Source organism: Chelon labrosus (assembly GCF_963514085.1).
Source record: "Chelon labrosus genome assembly, chromosome: 16".
Taxonomy (NCBI): domain Eukaryota; kingdom Metazoa; phylum Chordata; class Actinopteri; order Mugiliformes; family Mugilidae; genus Chelon; species Chelon labrosus.
In genome coordinates, this window is record NC_140349.1 from 15403976 (window position 1) to 15422323 (window position 18348).

Below are 18348 nucleotides of genomic sequence, written 5' to 3' on the forward strand. Positions count from 1 at the left end.
AGTGTAATATAATAATATAATATATTCATATAATAAATCTAAAATGAGAAAATGTTTTAAACTTTTTTTTATTTTTCAGGCCGAGTGAGCAACAGTAGTAAGGTACTGATCTAATGCGATGAAAGCTTTATAACTAACTAGAGATCTAAAAATCTGCACTGAAGCTACATTTTTCTTTTTTTTTTGATTTGTGTAATAAATAAAGTTTCTAATAATAACTTGGCTTCTGCTTGAGTGAAATAAGATATCAGGATTTCTGCTGCTGCTAGATTTTATGTGGTCAAGGGCGTCGTAAAGTGGAAAATCACTCCTCTGGGTTTCACCAAGGAGAGCTTTCACGGAGTCACTGTGATAACATTTGCATGGCAGTTTTGTTTATAACCAATCAGCTTACTTGACATGCATGAAAAAAAAAAAAAGATAATGGTATGAAGGGATGAGCACCACTTTTGCATCCACAATCTGGCCTGTTCCAAGTTTTGTTGTGCAGTGACACCGACACGTGTCCGTTGCTGGGAGCAGAATAAAAGTTTGCATTGTTTCCCAAAAGATGTTTATATTTACTTTAAATGCACAGACATTGCACAATTGGGTCAACCCGAGGTAAGTTCCCATGAGCTTTTACAACTTGACGTAACATGAACTCCAGTCACTGTGTTTATTGTCTTCCAGTTGGTCAAGTGATAATCGTTAGGCCAACATTAAAGCCACACTGGAGGACTTTTACATTAAAATTAATGTCTGTTGCATTTGAGCACTTGCCAAATTAGCTCTCACAGTGCCGAATTAGCCTATTGGCATCAGGTCAACCTCTCCGTGTTATTGTAACATGGCAGAGTTTTAGATCTGGAGTCTGCAGTGACTATCATGTGGCGGTGCACTGGCCACTGGGACTAGGCTGCGGCAACTGGGAAAATGGCTAACTTATGGCAAAGAAAATAAAATAATAAAATGAACCAAGAAGCATCCAAGAATAGTTTCTGAAGCTGTAGCTAAAACAACAGAGAGTCTAAACAAGGAAAAGAGGCAACAACAAGAATACTATGGAAAGTCATTACAAAAGTTTCCAGGTCAATATTCTGTTATTTAGGTGTGTAATAGCTGCAACGCTAGCTGGTAAACACTAAACTACTAAATCCACATTAGCAAGCTAACTACGGTTTTGCAAAAATAACGTCTCTTACCCAAAAAACTTGAACACTCAAACATGGGTCGATGCAAAACCAATGTTGGCCAATGACACATTTTCTTTCCTCTTAGGTCGAAGCTGGGTTAGCTTAGCTCTTATCATTCGGGCTGTACCACAGCCAGTTCAAATATACCATATCTTGTGTGCTATCTTGTGGCCCATCAGTGACGTGTTCACATGCATACATCGCACATATGTAAGATGCATGCAGGGGAACCACTTGCCTGGTGGGGGAGACAAAAAGTTCTGCACTAGCTTAAACACAGTTCTTTTCTGTCTTTATTTTATTGGTTTAATTACATCTGTGCCTTTACTAGTTTCAAAGTGAAGCAAATAGAATATGTATTGAGGTAAATTTCTTCTTTAATGAGTCTTGACACGATGCAAGTAAACCGAAGACGTCCAGACAGGTTAATTAGTAAACGTGCTAAAAGACATGAGTGCACTTATCCGCAAAACCTTTAAATAAAGGCGTATAAAAAAAAAGGTATTGAGCTACTGATGCTGCCTACCTTGATCTTAAGTCTCATCTCTCCTTATTTCAAGCTCTTCCAAAGACTCCTTTCAGCGTCTCTCTTTCTATATTATCTGGTCATCAGAGCCCCAGAGCTCCACAGTTAGACATCAAAGCACCGACAGCGGGAAGGGAGGGGTGTCTGTCTTTCCTCGTCTGTTCCATCCCTGTCTGCGACAGCCACTGAGGGATTCCTGAGACAGGCCACGGGGGCCCTTGGCTCTCACTTTACACAGAGAAATCCTATCATTTGGCCCAGTTCAGCTGCGCTACCCGCTGATGCCCTGTAAGTGCCCGCTGCAACACATTAGAGGCTTTTCATCCAACTCTCTGGGGACGGGAGGGAGGTTCAAGGCGGTGTGTGTGACTGTGTGTGTGTGTGTCTATCAAAAAGCCTTGATGACAATGTCGGTGTGAGTTTGAGTGAGGTATTTTTTACAAAGATCCCACTGAGTACACATTCTAGGACTGCTTGGATGTTTAATTGTGTAAAAGCAAGATGTCATTGAGCGTTATCTGACAGTGATTACAGCTTGTAGAAAAAGGCAGTTGACTTAAGAGGACATTTTGACAGAATACAATTAAATTCTTGATTGGTTTGGGTTTTGGTATAAAATAGCTGTTGCTATTCACTCTTACTACTGAATGGGACCTGCTGAGTTCAGATGTACAACAACATAACTCACCACAGACGTGAGCGCCATCTGGAAGCTGTAGATGCGGGCTAGACCAAAGTCGGCCAATTTGATCTGTCCTCCGCTGGTGACCAGGATGTTTTGGGGCTTCAGGTCACGGTGAACAACGCGGTGCGAATGCAGGAAGTCCAGCCCCTGGAGCAGCTGGTACATCATATCCTGTAAGACAACAAAAGCAAAAGGAGCAGAGAGAGTGAGTGATGGATTCTGTACGTTTTAGAATATCATAGAGAACATTTAAGGTCAGTATAAAGTGGTATTTCCTTAGCTCAGGCCTAACTGCCCTTGCAAAATGTCAAAGACAGATGGCTTCATACCCACGAAAAAAAAACATGCTTGTTCATTCCTCTGACTAACCATGCAACAAAAGGCCTGAATGACAAGACCCCGCAGTGAGAATCTCTGTATAAAAGCCGAGACACTGTGGTACGGAGGGAGTTAACCAGAGGAGGCCTGTGTCTTTTCTTGTCGAGTGTGGCAGATGTTTGATAACTGACACACACAAACACACACACACACACACACACAAATGATAGAGGCAGAAAGAGGCCCCTGCTTTGTACAAGCACAGATCCCTGTTACTCAGCAGCTGTCCTGCTTGAGTTAATTGGCGCTTGCGCTTTTTCTATGCCCACAAGCTGACCTCAGAAATGGCCATAGGCGCTGCATCCACGACACACTAGCAAAAGTAAAACTGGCGTGGGCAGGAATGAACTATGTCAAAACCAGCTTAGACTTGTTCTTTTCCAACCGAAATACACTCAAACAGGTCCCACACCTGTAAACAAATAAGACCTATTACAGCGGATTATGGCAAGGTAGTTTTGGCAGGGATGTGGTTTGAAAAGTTTGATGTATTAAAGTCACGTCAGAGGGAATTTCAGATTTCAGACCTGATAACAGAAAGAAAAATCTGTTGGAAAACCAACTGCTGTGAAGGGGTGGAGATAGGTAAAGAGAGATATTTGGCAGCTGATAGGCTGCGACGCTGGGTGTGTGGCATCCAAGTATGTTCAGCGCTGCCTAGAAGACAGATACTCAGCCCTATCTACACACACCCCAAAAACAACCCCAAACCCCTTCGCCAAGACCTCACAAGTGACATGGACCTGAGCCCGCAGCTCTATTCACTGGCCGACCAGCTGGTGAGTGAGTCAAAGGGGTCTGCACACTCAAGCAGAAAACATTAGCAAACGGCGTGGGGCTGGCTGCTGCGCTGGTCATGGAGGAGGAGACAGGGCACCCCACACAATACTGTGGAAATGAGGAGCGATGTGAGTGTGTGTCTGGCTACACAAACAAACTGTATGTCCCCCTGGGTTGGTGTAAAAGTGATAGGAGTATATCTCCATTTCCATTTGTGTGTGTGTGTACAAGCATGCACATGTGTGAGGGTGCCCTCTGACCAAGGGCAGGCAGGATGCATAAACAGACCTTCCTTTCTACATCTCCATCCAGCCATGACCTACTGTGGAGGGCAGCAGACTGACAGGGCCAGAGGACAGAGGCAGGCAGTTGGTTATTTTGTGTGTGTGAAGGGTGGGGGGCGGTGACACAATAGCACGCCCCCCACCCATCAGTTCCTCTAAGCTTTAAATAGCCATTTCACCATGCTTCCTTTCAACAGCATTTCCTAGTAAACACTAATTATCTCAGAAGTGTGACTCTTGGACAAACACACAAACAATCTTGGCCTCCTTGGCCTAAGTGCCATCTTCTCTGCTGTATCAATTACACACGCACACAATTAAGTAATAACTTTAAGAGTTTGGGATGAGTTTGAGAAAGAATTTAAGCATCCTCTGCAGTGAAATAGAAGAGGCCATGCATAAAGGTGACAATATTAATGCTACTACTAATTTTAAGACCACAGGGTAAGGACAGTGTTTTACCACACTAAGAGTGGATTCCAGAGTCAACGAGACTCAAAAGTTGCTCAACCCACAACTGTCTTCAACTGGCAGCACTTCAACCAAAAGCCCCACAAACAACTTGGCAAGAAGAAAACAAAAATCGCACAAAAAGGCAACAGACCTGGCCGTGAAAAAGCAGGAGGACCAGAAGAAAAGTAGTCAGCCCACTGCAAGAAGCAGTCAAAACATGGCTTTCTGAGTGCGCCTCCTTTTCTGATGCAAATGTACCAGAGGCGGCCATATTGTTTATTGTAGCTGGGCACAATATGGGACATCTGCCGGTTAGCGTTAGTGTAATTCCCTCCCCATGCTTCATTAACCTCCCCCTTCTTGGGCCCACAGAATGGAGTTGTGGAAGCTTGGGCGATGGTGGCGGAGGAGGGTGGGTGAGACCCAAGCGCTGGCCCGGCTGAGGAGCACGGCGGCTAGGGCAACCCGGCTGCTTGATGTCCTTCCAGCTCATTTGATTCCTGGAGGAGGGCCTCTTTCATCAATGACCATGTGGTGGGTCTTGAGTCTGGGTGGTGGAGGTGGGGAGCTGAAGTGGACAGGCTGGATGAGGGTGGGGTGTCTGTTGCTGGGGGTAGATCGGTTTTGAAGGAAAGTTTGCCTCTTCTGTTTGGTTTTGGGCATTTGGCAGAGGGGACATTTTTTTTGAAGGTCAATGCACAAAGTGAAGGGTGACACTCGTGTATATATATTTAATCAGATGGGCACAGTTTTGGAACTTTCGGGACTGGGGTCCACAATTGGGAGTTATCTGGTATTGTCGATTGCAACTAAAGTGGATAGGGGAAGAGGGTCATTTTGGGGTTACTGTGCAGTGTCCACTGTCCTAGAAATAATAGGGGATGGTGCCTATACTGTGTTGTCACTCCTCGTCCTTTTGTCCTCTCAAGGCTCCAGCTGTGAGGATGTTAGGAGAAAGCAATGGCAGGGAGGGGTGTCTTTATGGGTCAGTATGCTTGAAATGAAGAGCTTGTGTGATTGCTGAGCAACGTCCGAAACCGACACCTCCAAACCTTTCCAAAGTTAGAATTGCAAGGGTCTGCATGGGGTGTATTGTTTGACAATGTGCATAACGTTCTGAAATGGACAAATCCACAATCAAGCCCACCTCAAGCAGTGAGAGGCCAGGTGTGCAGAGTTAAGGAAGTACACAGGATTTAAGCGTCTTATCGCTTTCCTTCCCATGGATATACAGTTGTAGTACAATCAAGCAGAACACCATGGGCGCCTTTGAAGAGAGGCGTCTAGTGTCCATAAGCAGATTTGCACATTAAGAGCAATGATGGTTGGATGACATGATATACAGGTCTTCAGCACGTTAAGGTTTGTTTGTAGACTAAATGTTTGTTACAGCGAGATAAGGGACTAATAGACAAGTTACATTATGTGGATTTTATGTACTATATCAATAAAACTTCCAAACAGATCTTCCCAACTGGTCACTGGAAAAGAGGGGTTTCATCTAATAATCATGGGTCATTCTATTGTATATTTGGGCCAATGTGATAGTTTGTTCACTTGAGTTGAAATTTTGCACAGAGGGCATTAGTTTCTAAGTGACGTAAATTTTGTCAGTGAATGTTCAAGAGAATCTATGTGGACATGCGTGTACCCTCCAGTTTGTGCCGCTATGATGCAAAAGACCTCAACTGTGCATGCATCCTCCAGAGTAGACTAGAAAGCCTGGCTAAAAAAAAAATGTCACCACCTGGATTTAACTAAGCAAATAGGTATGAGCCTCCTATTGGATAATAACTGCATGGCTGATTATCTTTCAGCTGACAAGTTATTTACCCCAACTGATGCAATGAGTAGCTTCTCATTTCTTAAACAACCATGTTGAAAGACACAACCCGTGGTCGTGGGAAAGTCTGTTTGAGAAGGGTCAAATCATTTCATGCATCAAGCAGAGAAAACATCAAGGAGACTGCAGAAACTACTAAAATTGGGTAAACACTGTCCAACGCATTATTAAAAACTGGAAGGATAGTGGGGAACCATCGTCTTCAAGGAAGAATTGTGGTCGGATTACTTAAACGTTTGGTGAAACCAAATCAAAGAAAAACAACAGTAGAACTCAGGGCTATGTTTAATAGTGAAAGTAAGAGCATTTCCACACGTACAATGCAAAGGGAACTCAAGGGATTGGGACTGAACAGCTGTGTAGCCTTAAGAAAACCACTAATCAGTGAGGATAACTGGGGGGAAAAAAGGCTTCTATTTGCTAGGGAGCATAAAGATTGGACTCTGGAGCAATGGAAGAAGGCCATGTGGTCTGATGAGTCCAGATTTACCCTGTTCCAGAGTGATGGGGGCATCAGGGTAAGAAGAGAGGCAGATGAAGTGATGCACCCATCATGCCTAGTGCCTATTGTACAAGCCTGTGGGGGCAGTGCTATGATCTGGGGTTGCTGCAGTTGCTCAGGTCTAGGTTCAGCAACATTATGTGTCCAAAGAATGAGGTCAGCTGACTACCTGAATATACTGAATGACCAGGTTATTCCATCAATGGATTTTTTTCCTTCCCTGATGGCACGGGCATATTCTAAGACGAAAATGCCAGGATTCATCGGGCTCAAATTGTGAAAGAGTGGTTCAGGGAGCATGAGACATCATTTTCACACATGGATTGGCCACCACAGAGTCCAGACCTTAACCCCATTGAGAATCTTTGGGATGTGCTGAAGAAGGCTTTGTGCAGTGGTCAGACTCTCCCATCATCAATACAAGATCTTGGTTAAAAATGAATGCAACACCGGATGGAAATAAAACTTGTGACATTAAAGGAGCTTACCAAAACAATGTCACAGTGAATGCGTGCTGTAAACAAACCTAAAGGCAGTCCAAAAAAATATTAGAGTGTGTGACCTTTTTTTTTTGGCCAGCAGTGTATAAACAGACTGCTTCAGCTGTAAAAACTGTGACCACACAAAACTTAAAACTGTAAGTTCCCACGTACATTTGTACTTCAATAGTGCTGCAGTAGCACATTATTAGCAGCCTAACATGAATAGCAAAATCACCACCACACCAGCCCGTCCGTAGAAAAATACCACACTCGGTATCAACTTCAGAACGAGCGCTGGGAAAGCCTCAGGTGTGATCCACCTGACTCGTCTACGCTTGCACAGCATCCCACCAACACTACGGCTCAACACAAAACTTTCACACATGAACCCGGCCCTTGGGTGAAAACCAACGGTTACTGTAGCACCAGAACTTCTCTGTTTCAAATTTGACACTTCAAACTATGAGGCCCCTTCTGTCCAAAAATAGAGATATAACTTTCATAATATTGTTTGTGGTTCATCTACGGACCTCAGGGTGAAATACGATGAAGAGATTTCTAAAGGGGGATTTGTGTGGGAAATATTAAAATAAAAGGAGACAGTTACAGAGGAAAAGAGTTGGCGACACATCCACTTCCGACCTTTTGGCAAAGTGTAAGCAAACACTCGGCGGGTTTATTTAACGTAACAGAGAAACTGATAAGTTTAGAATGTGTTGTACTTAATAGAATAGCTGACCCGGAGAGGAGGATCGACTACAAATACAGGGATCAAATTGAGTCGCCTTGGTTCTTGAGCACAAAGGGAAGATTTAGAAACTTGGTTCTCTGTCTCCATCTGTAATGCTGCGTAAAGTTGGAGGGTAGAGTGAAAATAGAGAAGGCCGGGAGCCTCTAATTTGGAGCCCATCTGCCACATGTGCTGCCCTTCAAAACGCCCCGGTAGCTCTGATGTTGGAGGGAACTGCTCTCTGTCTACGGTGGCTCTGGCCAAGGAACCATAGAAACATGGCTGTGTTCAACCAATGCTGAAGCCACATAGTATAAGCCAACAGCTTTCTTTATACTTCAAATAGAAACTGAAAGTAATATTTGTGTCTAAGAATATCATTTATGTATTTTACGTTGATGTTTTAATAGACAAGCACATAATGTCACCTTAAAGACTCTGCCGTACTTCCAGACAACAACAGCAATGGTTACCTTGATGGTCTCGGGCGGCACTCCGGGGTCGGGGGCCTTCTCCAGGTAGGTAGTCAAGTCCTGATCCACGTGCTCAAAGACCAGAGTTAGTTTGGTTTCCCGGTCAGTCCGGGATACTGTACACACATCAAACAACCTAGAACGGGAGAACAGGTGGACAAGATCAATATAATTGATTTAGTGGGGCTCGCTGCCAGACAAGCCAAGAGTGCATCTGCATAACATCCCAGCGTTGCCTGCATGCGGTTTCATTACAAGAAATATTTACATGTTGCCTACTGTATACCATCACTGCATCTGAAAATCCTCCCCGTTTCATTTGGTCATTCCTTTATCATAAACTTAACTCTCTGGCCTAGAGTAGGTTGTAAATTCTGATTTCATAAGGTTATTATATTGCAAATATTTTAAGTATCGATTATAACAAAGGCTAATACAGACAGAGCAGTTTAAAGAATAAAGGGAAAGATTTCATACACCGCAATGTCAATCAAACGTGTAATATTAAAAGTAGTTGGTTTGGCTTACTCGAATGTAAGCATGTGTGTTTCCTGCTATGACAAGTCAACACGTCAGCATGAGAAAGTTGCCTATTGTACCAGCAAAGGTAACAAGGCGCAATGTACACACCGTCTTGCTTCTCTAACTTCTTAAGGTTTACATTCAGTTATGGATCAACATGGCTGCTTTGTCGTTTGGCGTCGTAAGTCCTCAGCCAACAATGTGAATCCGGACTCCCCCCCGTCGGGTATTTTTTTTTAACTTACAGGGTTGAGAACACCATTTCAAGCTACTCCTAAAGAAATCTATTACTTTTTATTCAAAGCTTTGTTAAATTTTAGAGCATCAAGCCGTAAACACCGGCGTCCATGGTGGTGGTGTTTCACCAGGCAACCAACTAAGGCCAAGAATCCAGATTATGTCGGCGGACCTGCCAAGGCAAGCTTTGATGAAAAGCTGGGGTGAAGAAAAAAAAAAAAAGCTATCCAGTATGTCCTCTTCAAAGAGCTGGGGACCACAAGCGGCATTCCTCAACCAGCTCTATGACAACTCTCGATACTCTATGTGGAGTCTAGTGGACGCCGCGTGCAGCATCTTTCATTGTGACAACACAGGAGACGGATAAGCCCCATCATGGATCTCCATCACACACATGTTGTATGATGTATGACCTTCAACTAATACAGCCATTTAAGGCATTACTATATTGCTGAATATAAGATAATTATTGGAACGCTGGTGGATGTGAATGAGCTGACATATGTTAAATTCTGTGGGGTTACTTAAATCTGGCTTAAGCTGCATCCATAAATTTACATCTAAACTTAACGCAGACCTTTCAGGGTATAAACATAATTAACTGAATGAGTAGACATATTCAACAAGGGGACCCGAGTTAAAATAAAAGCAGTAATAGTCCTTGTTGGGGGCCACCAAGGTGTCAATGGTAGCATTCAGCCTCGAGATGTCAATACTCAAGAAATGAGATGAGATACGGATACCTGAGAGGACACACCTATGATCATTTCAACCACTTTAAGGGTCATTTTATTCTTATAGTGTTACATTTGCTTAGTGTCACACCAAAATATTTCAGCTCCAACTAATCTGCATGAGCCCTTTGAAATCAAGGCATGGAAAGAAATGCCTAAATCTCGCTGGAAACTCTTTTATTCCAATCCAACGAGGCACCATGTGTCCATGCCAACACCCTTGTAATCAGTGGACTTGAATATGCTGAAGTGAGTGAGAGGCGATTCGTTCGAGGTATTAGTACTGTGCATGATGTCACAGAATAGAAGGCGCCCTCCTCCTGAAGCGCCGGGGTTAAACGCCCCTCACAGCTCGATTGTTGGACCACAATGGGGGCTCTCAGCAGACACTGAACATATGGAATGAATAATGGGCCTCATTACAAACATCCAGGGCTTGCCTGGAGTTGCACACAGAAGGCCCACAATGCACTTTTTCTGGCCTGGGCCGTTTGGCTATGCTAGCTGGCTAAACTGGAAGGGAGTGTTGTTACTCTCATTGATGGCTTTCGCTCTTGAAATAACTTATCGTGACAAAGGTTAGTGCATTATATTTAACTATATAACACTTTCAAAAGGAGTGCACAATTCAATCAACACATAAAACTGATGTTCACTGACGTAGCCGTCTTCCTGTGAAGGCAAACCCCACTGTGGTCCCTTTTAGAGAAAAACACATTATCCTCCATTATTCATTGATACATTGGGGAATTATTGTTGGAGGCACAGGGGCACTGGCCATGCTACTAAAACATCCATTTAGAACTTCCCCTTCAATCCCAAAGCACTCAATATTCCACAATAAAACAAGTACAAGGTCAGACCTTGGCTGGTATGACGCAGTATCTGACTATTGCCCTTTGACTGAACAATTCATTACAAAACTGAGAGAAAAATGGCATCTGTGTGCAGGGCAGACTGTAGCGGAACGAAAATGCTGGAATATATGAAGCTTGATTGTTAAAAGCTACTAAAGAACAAACAAGTGTCGCATTTAGGTTACTTTCAATGAACACGGCTACTCCAAAGATTTTAACCATGGAGATCCATTATTGTTTGTTTTTTTAAAACCAAATTTAAATAATGAATATAAAATATATTTAATATTTGGTTTAAGGCTCTATTTGATCAAATCATGACTGATGTTTGCAGAGGATTAAAACAAGCGAGACTGACCAATTTATTCATGGTTGAAGCCTTTTAAATGAGAGTATTTGCAGTTTATGTCACCTTCTATTGTAGTAAAGTGAAGTTTTTTTGGTTGTATAACTGCTAGCAAGACAAAACAAGCAATTTGATGTCTTCAAGAACTTTTAATACTCCCTTTACTGAATATAACTGAGCCATGTAATGACACCTGAGGTCATTTTAATTTCTAAAGAAGCTTGAAGTCTCATTTTGTGGTAGTCAACATTACTTCAGTTGGATGTTCACAGTGCAGGCCGTGGCAGAGTTTGACACAAGAAGCAGATGTCCAAATCCATCTGCTTACAGTGAAACGTTTCTACATGAGCTCACATAGAGTCTCAGCTCATGAATTTGTAACTAGCTTAGGAACTGGTCTTGCTCCAATACACAACTTATACCGGTGTCACGTGCAGGATTCCCGCGTTGCACAGTGAGAATCGTCCCTCACTGGAGGTGGCGACATCTAGTACCCGGCCATTTTGAAATATAACATGTGTGTGCATATCAATAAGTGTTAGATCTCCGAAAGATGGAAGAGACGTAATATAATCTGAATCATTTCTCACCAGCTTTTCTCAACTTTTTTTTTTTTTTATAATGTAGTGTGAAAACTACTTGCACAAACCCTTATGGAATACAAGAGGCATGCTAACTGAATGGTATTAGAGATTTTGCAAAAAAGCGATGGCTAGAGTCTGGAAAAAATGTGTATACTGGCAGTCCCCACTTCCGGAGGGCACATGAAAAGACGTGTGCATGAGGTGATCAACGTAGCATCGATGGCATCAGTGGAGTCAACCAGTAAAGATGACCAGAGGCAGGGTTTCAAACCAAACAGGAAGCTAAAAATGTAGATGGTCTGACTGCGAGGCCGATGTGCACGCTCACAGTGACAACAACCAGTGTGCTTTCCTGCACATTTTCGTACCGTCAGCAGAAAACGGCCATAGAACTTCTTCAAAACATATAGGCTACAAGTAGCCTATGAGTGCAGCTCTGCTGGTATAGTTACCAAAAAGGAAGTAGTGTGTGTCTGGTCTCATAGGTAGCCTACAGTTTCTGTTATGCTCTCTCTCTCTCTCCCTTAAACTTACATACACAGTGTACACACAGCAGGCCGTCTACCCACCTCTGCCCCCTTCACTTACCTGACAACATTGGGGTGCTCGAAGGCTTCAAGCTGCCTCAGCACCGCCACCTCCCGGATGGTGGAGAGAGGCATTCCCTCTTCCTCCGTCTGGACACGAACTCTTTTTAGGGCTACAAAGCGTCCCCCGTTCTTCAAATCTCTCGCCTTGTACACTTTCCCGTAAGCTCCTTCTCCAATCTCGGCCACAGGCTCATATTGAGTACCAATAGTTTCTTTGTCCATTTTTGCAGATTTTTTTTTCCTCGTCTCTTGTTGAAAATATTGCGGGGAATCCCGGCGAGGGTGAGCCAGAGTTTCTCTCACAAAGGCATAGTCTCAGAAAAAAAGTCGGCACGTGCAATGCCTAGATGACAGGGAGACACAGATGGAGGAAGACACCATCTTTGTCAGATTTGGTCAAACTTTGCTCCAGGTAGGCAATAACAGGACTGTCATCATGTTTTATTCCGACTATCAAAACCGCACCGCTGCGTCCCAACTTCCACTCCTCCTCCTTCTATTACGCACTGCAGCTCATGTCCTCCTACCTCTGACACAAAATAATACAAAATGATTCAAATTAAACAAATTTACACCACCTGTGTTTGACAAAAAAAAATAAAATTTAAAAAAGAAGCTAGCATTGCATTTTAATTAATCGTCTCGCGCACTCAGGAATTCGCTCCCGCATGCAATGTTGTTAAAGTTCACGTGAGCTGACTTTAAAAGGACACTAAGCGAGACATTTTTTTTTAAAAAAGAACGCACAAAAACACAGCGCAAACCTCACACGGCGAGATGATTTATGTGAACAAGGGCAGAAAGCGACCACTTTGCCCTGCTGTTTTATCAGTTTCTCTTTGGAGAGACGCAAACTTTGCGAGCACGTGGCTGCATTGTTTCAACTTCCTACAGAAACAGCCCATTTAAAACACTGTAAAAGTCGCTTTCCGACACAGAAATCGTTATAAATGTGTAAAACAATGCGTTAGCTGAGTTTTAATGATGTTTTTATTTGCCTGGGTTGCTTCCTCTAATTTTTTCCAATTTAATTGTGCGAGGAGGCAAATGGGCTAAATAAAAAATGGCCTAAATTCTAACAAATCAGGGAAGTGCTCGTGCCTCCGATTGAAATGTTATTGTGCCGTAAAGCAACATTTCTAGCCTCATAAAGACATTTTTTGATATGAAGTGTTTGATATGAAATTCTGCACAAGTGTGCCCACTTTTACCTGCTTTTATGTTGTCAATAAAAATGTCGCAACGTCGGCATGCCCCGATAAAATGCAGAGGAGGGTTCGTGTCTCAAGGTAAAACTCCTCCATCAAACGCATCCCTGTCCACTGTCCTCCATGCGGGGGCCACACAGGTAGTTGACGGTGCAGGCTCTAACCCCCCATCCCTCAGACTGCACCAGCCCAGGCAGAGACACACTCAAGCGAGGGAGAGAGAGGGAGGGGAGGAGGAGGAGGAGGAGGAGGAGGTGGAGGGCCGAACGAAAACTCACACACACACTCTCACTGCGAGTTTGTGTGGAGGGAGATGTGGAGGGGACGGGGTGGTTGGGGAGTGTATGTGCGTGCGGGGAGGGGGTCATAGGACAAAGGCAAACGCGTGATATAGCCCTCCAAAACCACGCTCTTCTTTGGATTTTCTCCTTTCTTTCTTTCCCCTTTTTTCTTCCATATATCCGCGGATAGGCCCATGCAACTGCAGCCCCGCTCGCCTGTGTGAGCTCCGTCTCCGCCTGGCTTTCCCACGCCGGCTGAATGTGGCCTGACCCCCTTCAGAGAGGTTTGACACGGAGCGGGGACATTTCCGCATTCCTCTCCGACTACAAAGGCTCACCGCCTCCTTTTTGCTCTCCCTCGGCCTCCTCGGTGCTCCACCATTCATGGTCCTCTCCGCGGGTTTTGTCTCCCGTGTCAAAACCGGGAGCACCGCGGGGATCGGGGAGGGGACAGAGAGGAGGTTTATTGGATGGACGGCCACACTATCTATCTCTCTCACTCTCTTTCCCTCAAAAGCATTGAGGAACTCCTGCGGCAACAATGCGCCAGCGGGAATGCAATGTGACAAGCTCGCCCTGGATGGTCCTGAGGGGTCAGGTTCAAGGCCCGGTGGCTTGATCTGTGGCCGGGTGGGGGAACTCCTCTGCTCGGGTGGTCGTTTGCATGGCTCCTACCCCACAACAGGCGTAAACTATCTGATTTAAAAAATATAATTAAAAAAAAAAAAAACAACAACAACAAATAAAGGAAAACTATGCAGATCATCATCTTCATCACCATGTCAGGATATTTGACAGATTTTATTTCAAAAAGGGGGGAGATTCTGACTGTCTGCAAATCAGTTTATAAGAACATGTAAGCAACAACAAAAACTGTATTAATATTAAATTATAATGTATTTTTATGTGCATTCAAATGTAAAATTACCCCAAAATAATTAATAGCTGTTCATTTTTATTTTTTATAACACCTACAATTAGCCTATATAGTTATCCATGAAGCAGTTTATTGCTGATTTTGTGTCTATTTTTAGCTAATTTATGCCCTTTAAATGTGAATATTTTCAATTCAACTATATGTTCTAACTATTTTTTTTTTTGCTTTTATTAATAAATTAATTTCATATATTATTATATTATAAATAGTGTATTCTTTGTTTTATTTAATAGGATTTTGACACATTTATGTTTACAATTCTACAAATTCACTCATGTACATTATCATTTATATTTGCCTGAAATATCTTTATTTATTTTTTTTCTATTATTATTTTCTCCATTTTTTGCTTTTCTGCCGGACACGGTTTAGACGTGACAAGACTTGATGTCAGATTAACCCAATGAATAGCCAATAGTAGCAGGCGTGTAACCAAGCCCCATTATCATAACTTCATTTGAAGACGTGTATTGGAGACGCACAGAAGATCAGAAGAAGGTCATCCCCCCGGTGCTACGATTTTCATGCAAACTTGTCTTCCAGGCTGCTTGTAGAATCCGCCCATTTCCATTGGAAAGGTAAACACTACCAGGGGATAATGACATGGAAGTATCTGTGGCAATCTCCCCTGCCCAACTTTGCAGGGAACCCCAAACTTAAAAACCATTTACATCACAATGCAGACAATGTGTCCCAGACCAATTACTGTAAATGGGGACATTTACATTTTTTCATCATCATTGTTCATGTGAAATCAGCTCTGAGAGCCATCGCCCAGACTGAATACATTAGCAAGCATACTTCTGATCTGGCTGGAGGACAAACCAATTAGATCCGCTTTGTGCAGTATAGAGATGAGAGGCAGAGACAAACATCAAAACGTTCACACACACACACTATGAAACAATGTGACTGGTTTATATAATCTCCTGTAGCAGTCATCCATTAGTCAATATCTGATTCATAAACTTTTTCTTCAGGGTCTCACAGTCAGCGTTCGTCACATGTTTACGATGATGGGGCTCGTGCAGGGTAATCGTTTTTCAAAATACGCAGGAGCGGGACAGTCTGGTTAAGAACATCTTGACATGGGTTATATACAAAATATTATGCCTAAATATTAAATATTAAGCCTCTGTCTGTTTGGGAATCGCCACAGCAACTTGGGGAGGCGACATAAAAACCTGCTCTTTTTAGGGGACACAGGGACTCCTGCCACCTCCACAGATGGGGAGGGCCCGGGGCCAGTTGTGCGGCCGAAAGGAACACTCACATACACATTTATGTGGTCACAACTGCACACACACAGACATATCCACACCAGACATCAACAGGTCATATATAAAATATTATGATCCTTCTGCTCTTAAAGTTTCACAGTAGAACTTTTTTTTTTTAATTGAAAAATACACAAAAATTAAATAATTCTGTTCATCTTTTTGAAACTAACTGCACATGGACTTGAAACCTGCCTCTACCTGACTGCACATTTCAACACTTAATTGTATTTTTTATAATTCATTATTGACTCATTTCCTCAAAAGCTGCTGCCTATTTTGTAACTTTCAAAAGAGACAATTACATAACTTGAACAGAAACCCGTTCAACTGGACTTTCAGACGCAATTGTAATGTGGATTGCATAATGTCTATTATATGTATTGTCTTTAGGGTTTAGTTCAGATAATATCATCAGAAATATGCGCTTGGACGGCAGTGGCTCAGTAGGTAGAGAGGGTTGTCCACGAACCAGAGACCATTCGATCCCAGAATGAGACACGTGCCGAAGGGTCCTTGAGCAAGACACAGAACCCCCAGTTGCTCCCAGTGCGTGGCACTGGTGTGTGCTTGTGTTAGCGAATGGGTAGATGTGTCCGTGACTGTAAAGCGCTTTGAGGTAGAAAACAAGGCCATTTACCATTTACCAAATATAGTGAAGTAATGAAGTAAAAATATAGATTCTGTCAGTGCTGTAAAGTAACATAAGTAACATTTACTCAAGTATGGCGCTCAATGCAATTCTGAGGTGTTTTTTTTATTTTAAATGTACCTTTTATTTCACACACATTGAAGGGAATGTTTTACTGTTGTATGTTGTGACATTTATCCGACAGCTGCAGTTACTTTACAGCAGTTTAAAAACCTGTCATGATGTAATGAATGATACAAAATACGAGGTGCTGGCATACAGTAAGTTAAACGCAGAATTTAAAATAGTTAAAATCAGCTCCATCTCAGTTGGCTAGAATATTTAGATGACTGAAAATCCAACAATCCAATAAATACGGACTCCATTCTGGTGTGAAATGAATGGTTAAACTTTTAAATGAGTACATTTTGCTGATTATACATTTACTTGAAACAGAGGTTTTGATTATAGAACTTTTGCGTGTCACAGAATTTTACCTTTTTTATAATGCAACTTTTGCATAAGTAAAAGATCTGAGTACTTCTTCTAGCAATGAAATCTATAAAAACAAACAAAAAATAATAGGTTTTTAATACTAACATCACATCTGCTTCTATAGTGATACTGGTTTTAATTTTAGTTTAGAAGAGAAGTTCAGGGTGGAACCACTAACAACTACAAAACTAACAGACTGTTTATTTATTTACTTTTGTAAAAGCTGAGAACCACTGGTTTCAACTGTTGGTTTAATGGCATGTAGACTTGAAGTCAGTTTTCCCAAGAATCTGCCATCGGCTTCCAAAGAAGACCGCTGCATTAATGAGCCGCTCCTTGAAATAATTTTTTTTTTTATACCTTTGAGTTTTGAATCCACTGACAGGGAGTGCCTCAGACGGTCTCCCAGAAGTTTTGCCCAGACTGTTCCTCAGGTATGGACAGGTCAGCTCTTTCTGTGTGATTGAGAGTGAGGCGTTTAGGGGGGCAGAACTGCTCACTCAGGATTAGGTGAAACCAGATAACTGAGATAAGGAATCGAATAGCAGGAAAGCCCTGTCATACTTTCCACCAGCTCCTGGGAATGCGGCTAAAATCTCAAATATATTTAGAATCTTTCCGAGCGTTTTTGGGAACAGCTGGGACCTGCGAGAATAAACCGAAAGGACGGAAAGGGACAGAAAATGCTGAGAGATGAAAGACACCAAAACGCACAACACAAAAATGAGAGAACTACGTATTTAAGTGATACCTTTTTGTGGGTTAGTCACTAACTCGTGCTTCTTTTCACATCACATGTAAACATCTTAAATGCTGTTCATTAAAATATTCACAGATGTCAGCTTAAGGAGACATTCATTAAGAAACCCAGAAAGTGATCAGAGCTGAAGCCATTTGACAATATGCGACTATAAAAAGTCATTACAGTGAGAATATGACATCATACATGTACCTTGGCCAATCATTTGAGTCATAACAAGCTGCTGCTTTAAAAAAAACAAACAAACCCAAAAGGGCCATTTCAATCTTTCACTCTCACTCTGAGAGAGAATGCATTATTTGAGTCTGTGAGTCTCAGTGTGTGTGTGTGTGTGTGTGTGTGGGTGGGTGGGTGGTTGTGAGCGCGTGCACACGGCAGCTGCTGATCAGCCCGGCCAAGAGAGAATTACCGCCCTCCCGGGGGGGACGAGTGAGGCCAACAAGGGACAGGTGACTCCCAGTCTCTCCCAGATCTCCTTACACCCGCCACCCACCCACCCACACACACACACATACACACACACACACACACAGCAGAGGATCCACTCACAGAGAGAGAGAGAGAGGGGGACAGATTGA

The 18348-nt window shown here is 42.8% G+C and overlaps 1 protein-coding gene across 2 annotated transcripts in view; it reads right to left on the minus strand.

Annotated features, from left to right (window-relative positions):
* cdk6 (cyclin dependent kinase 6) overlaps window positions 1–13556 on the minus strand; it is a 34173-nt gene extending 20617 nt beyond the window's left edge. The window contains exons 1-4 of one of the 2 annotated variants that reach the window (XM_084563265.1): window positions 13393–13556; window positions 12180–12524; window positions 8312–8447; window positions 2390–2557 (exon numbers count right to left, since the gene is read on the minus strand). In XM_084563265.1, the coding sequence (XP_084419391.1) occupies window positions 2390–2557; window positions 8312–8447; window positions 12180–12403 (528 nt within the window). In that variant the 5' untranslated portion in view covers window positions 12404–12524; window positions 13393–13556. Of the gene's footprint in view, window positions 1–2389; window positions 2558–8311; window positions 8448–12179; window positions 12711–13392 lie in introns of both variants that reach the window. The other variant, XM_084563266.1, reaches the window with a different exon arrangement.
* Between the last annotated feature and the right edge of the window lie 4792 nt (window positions 13557–18348).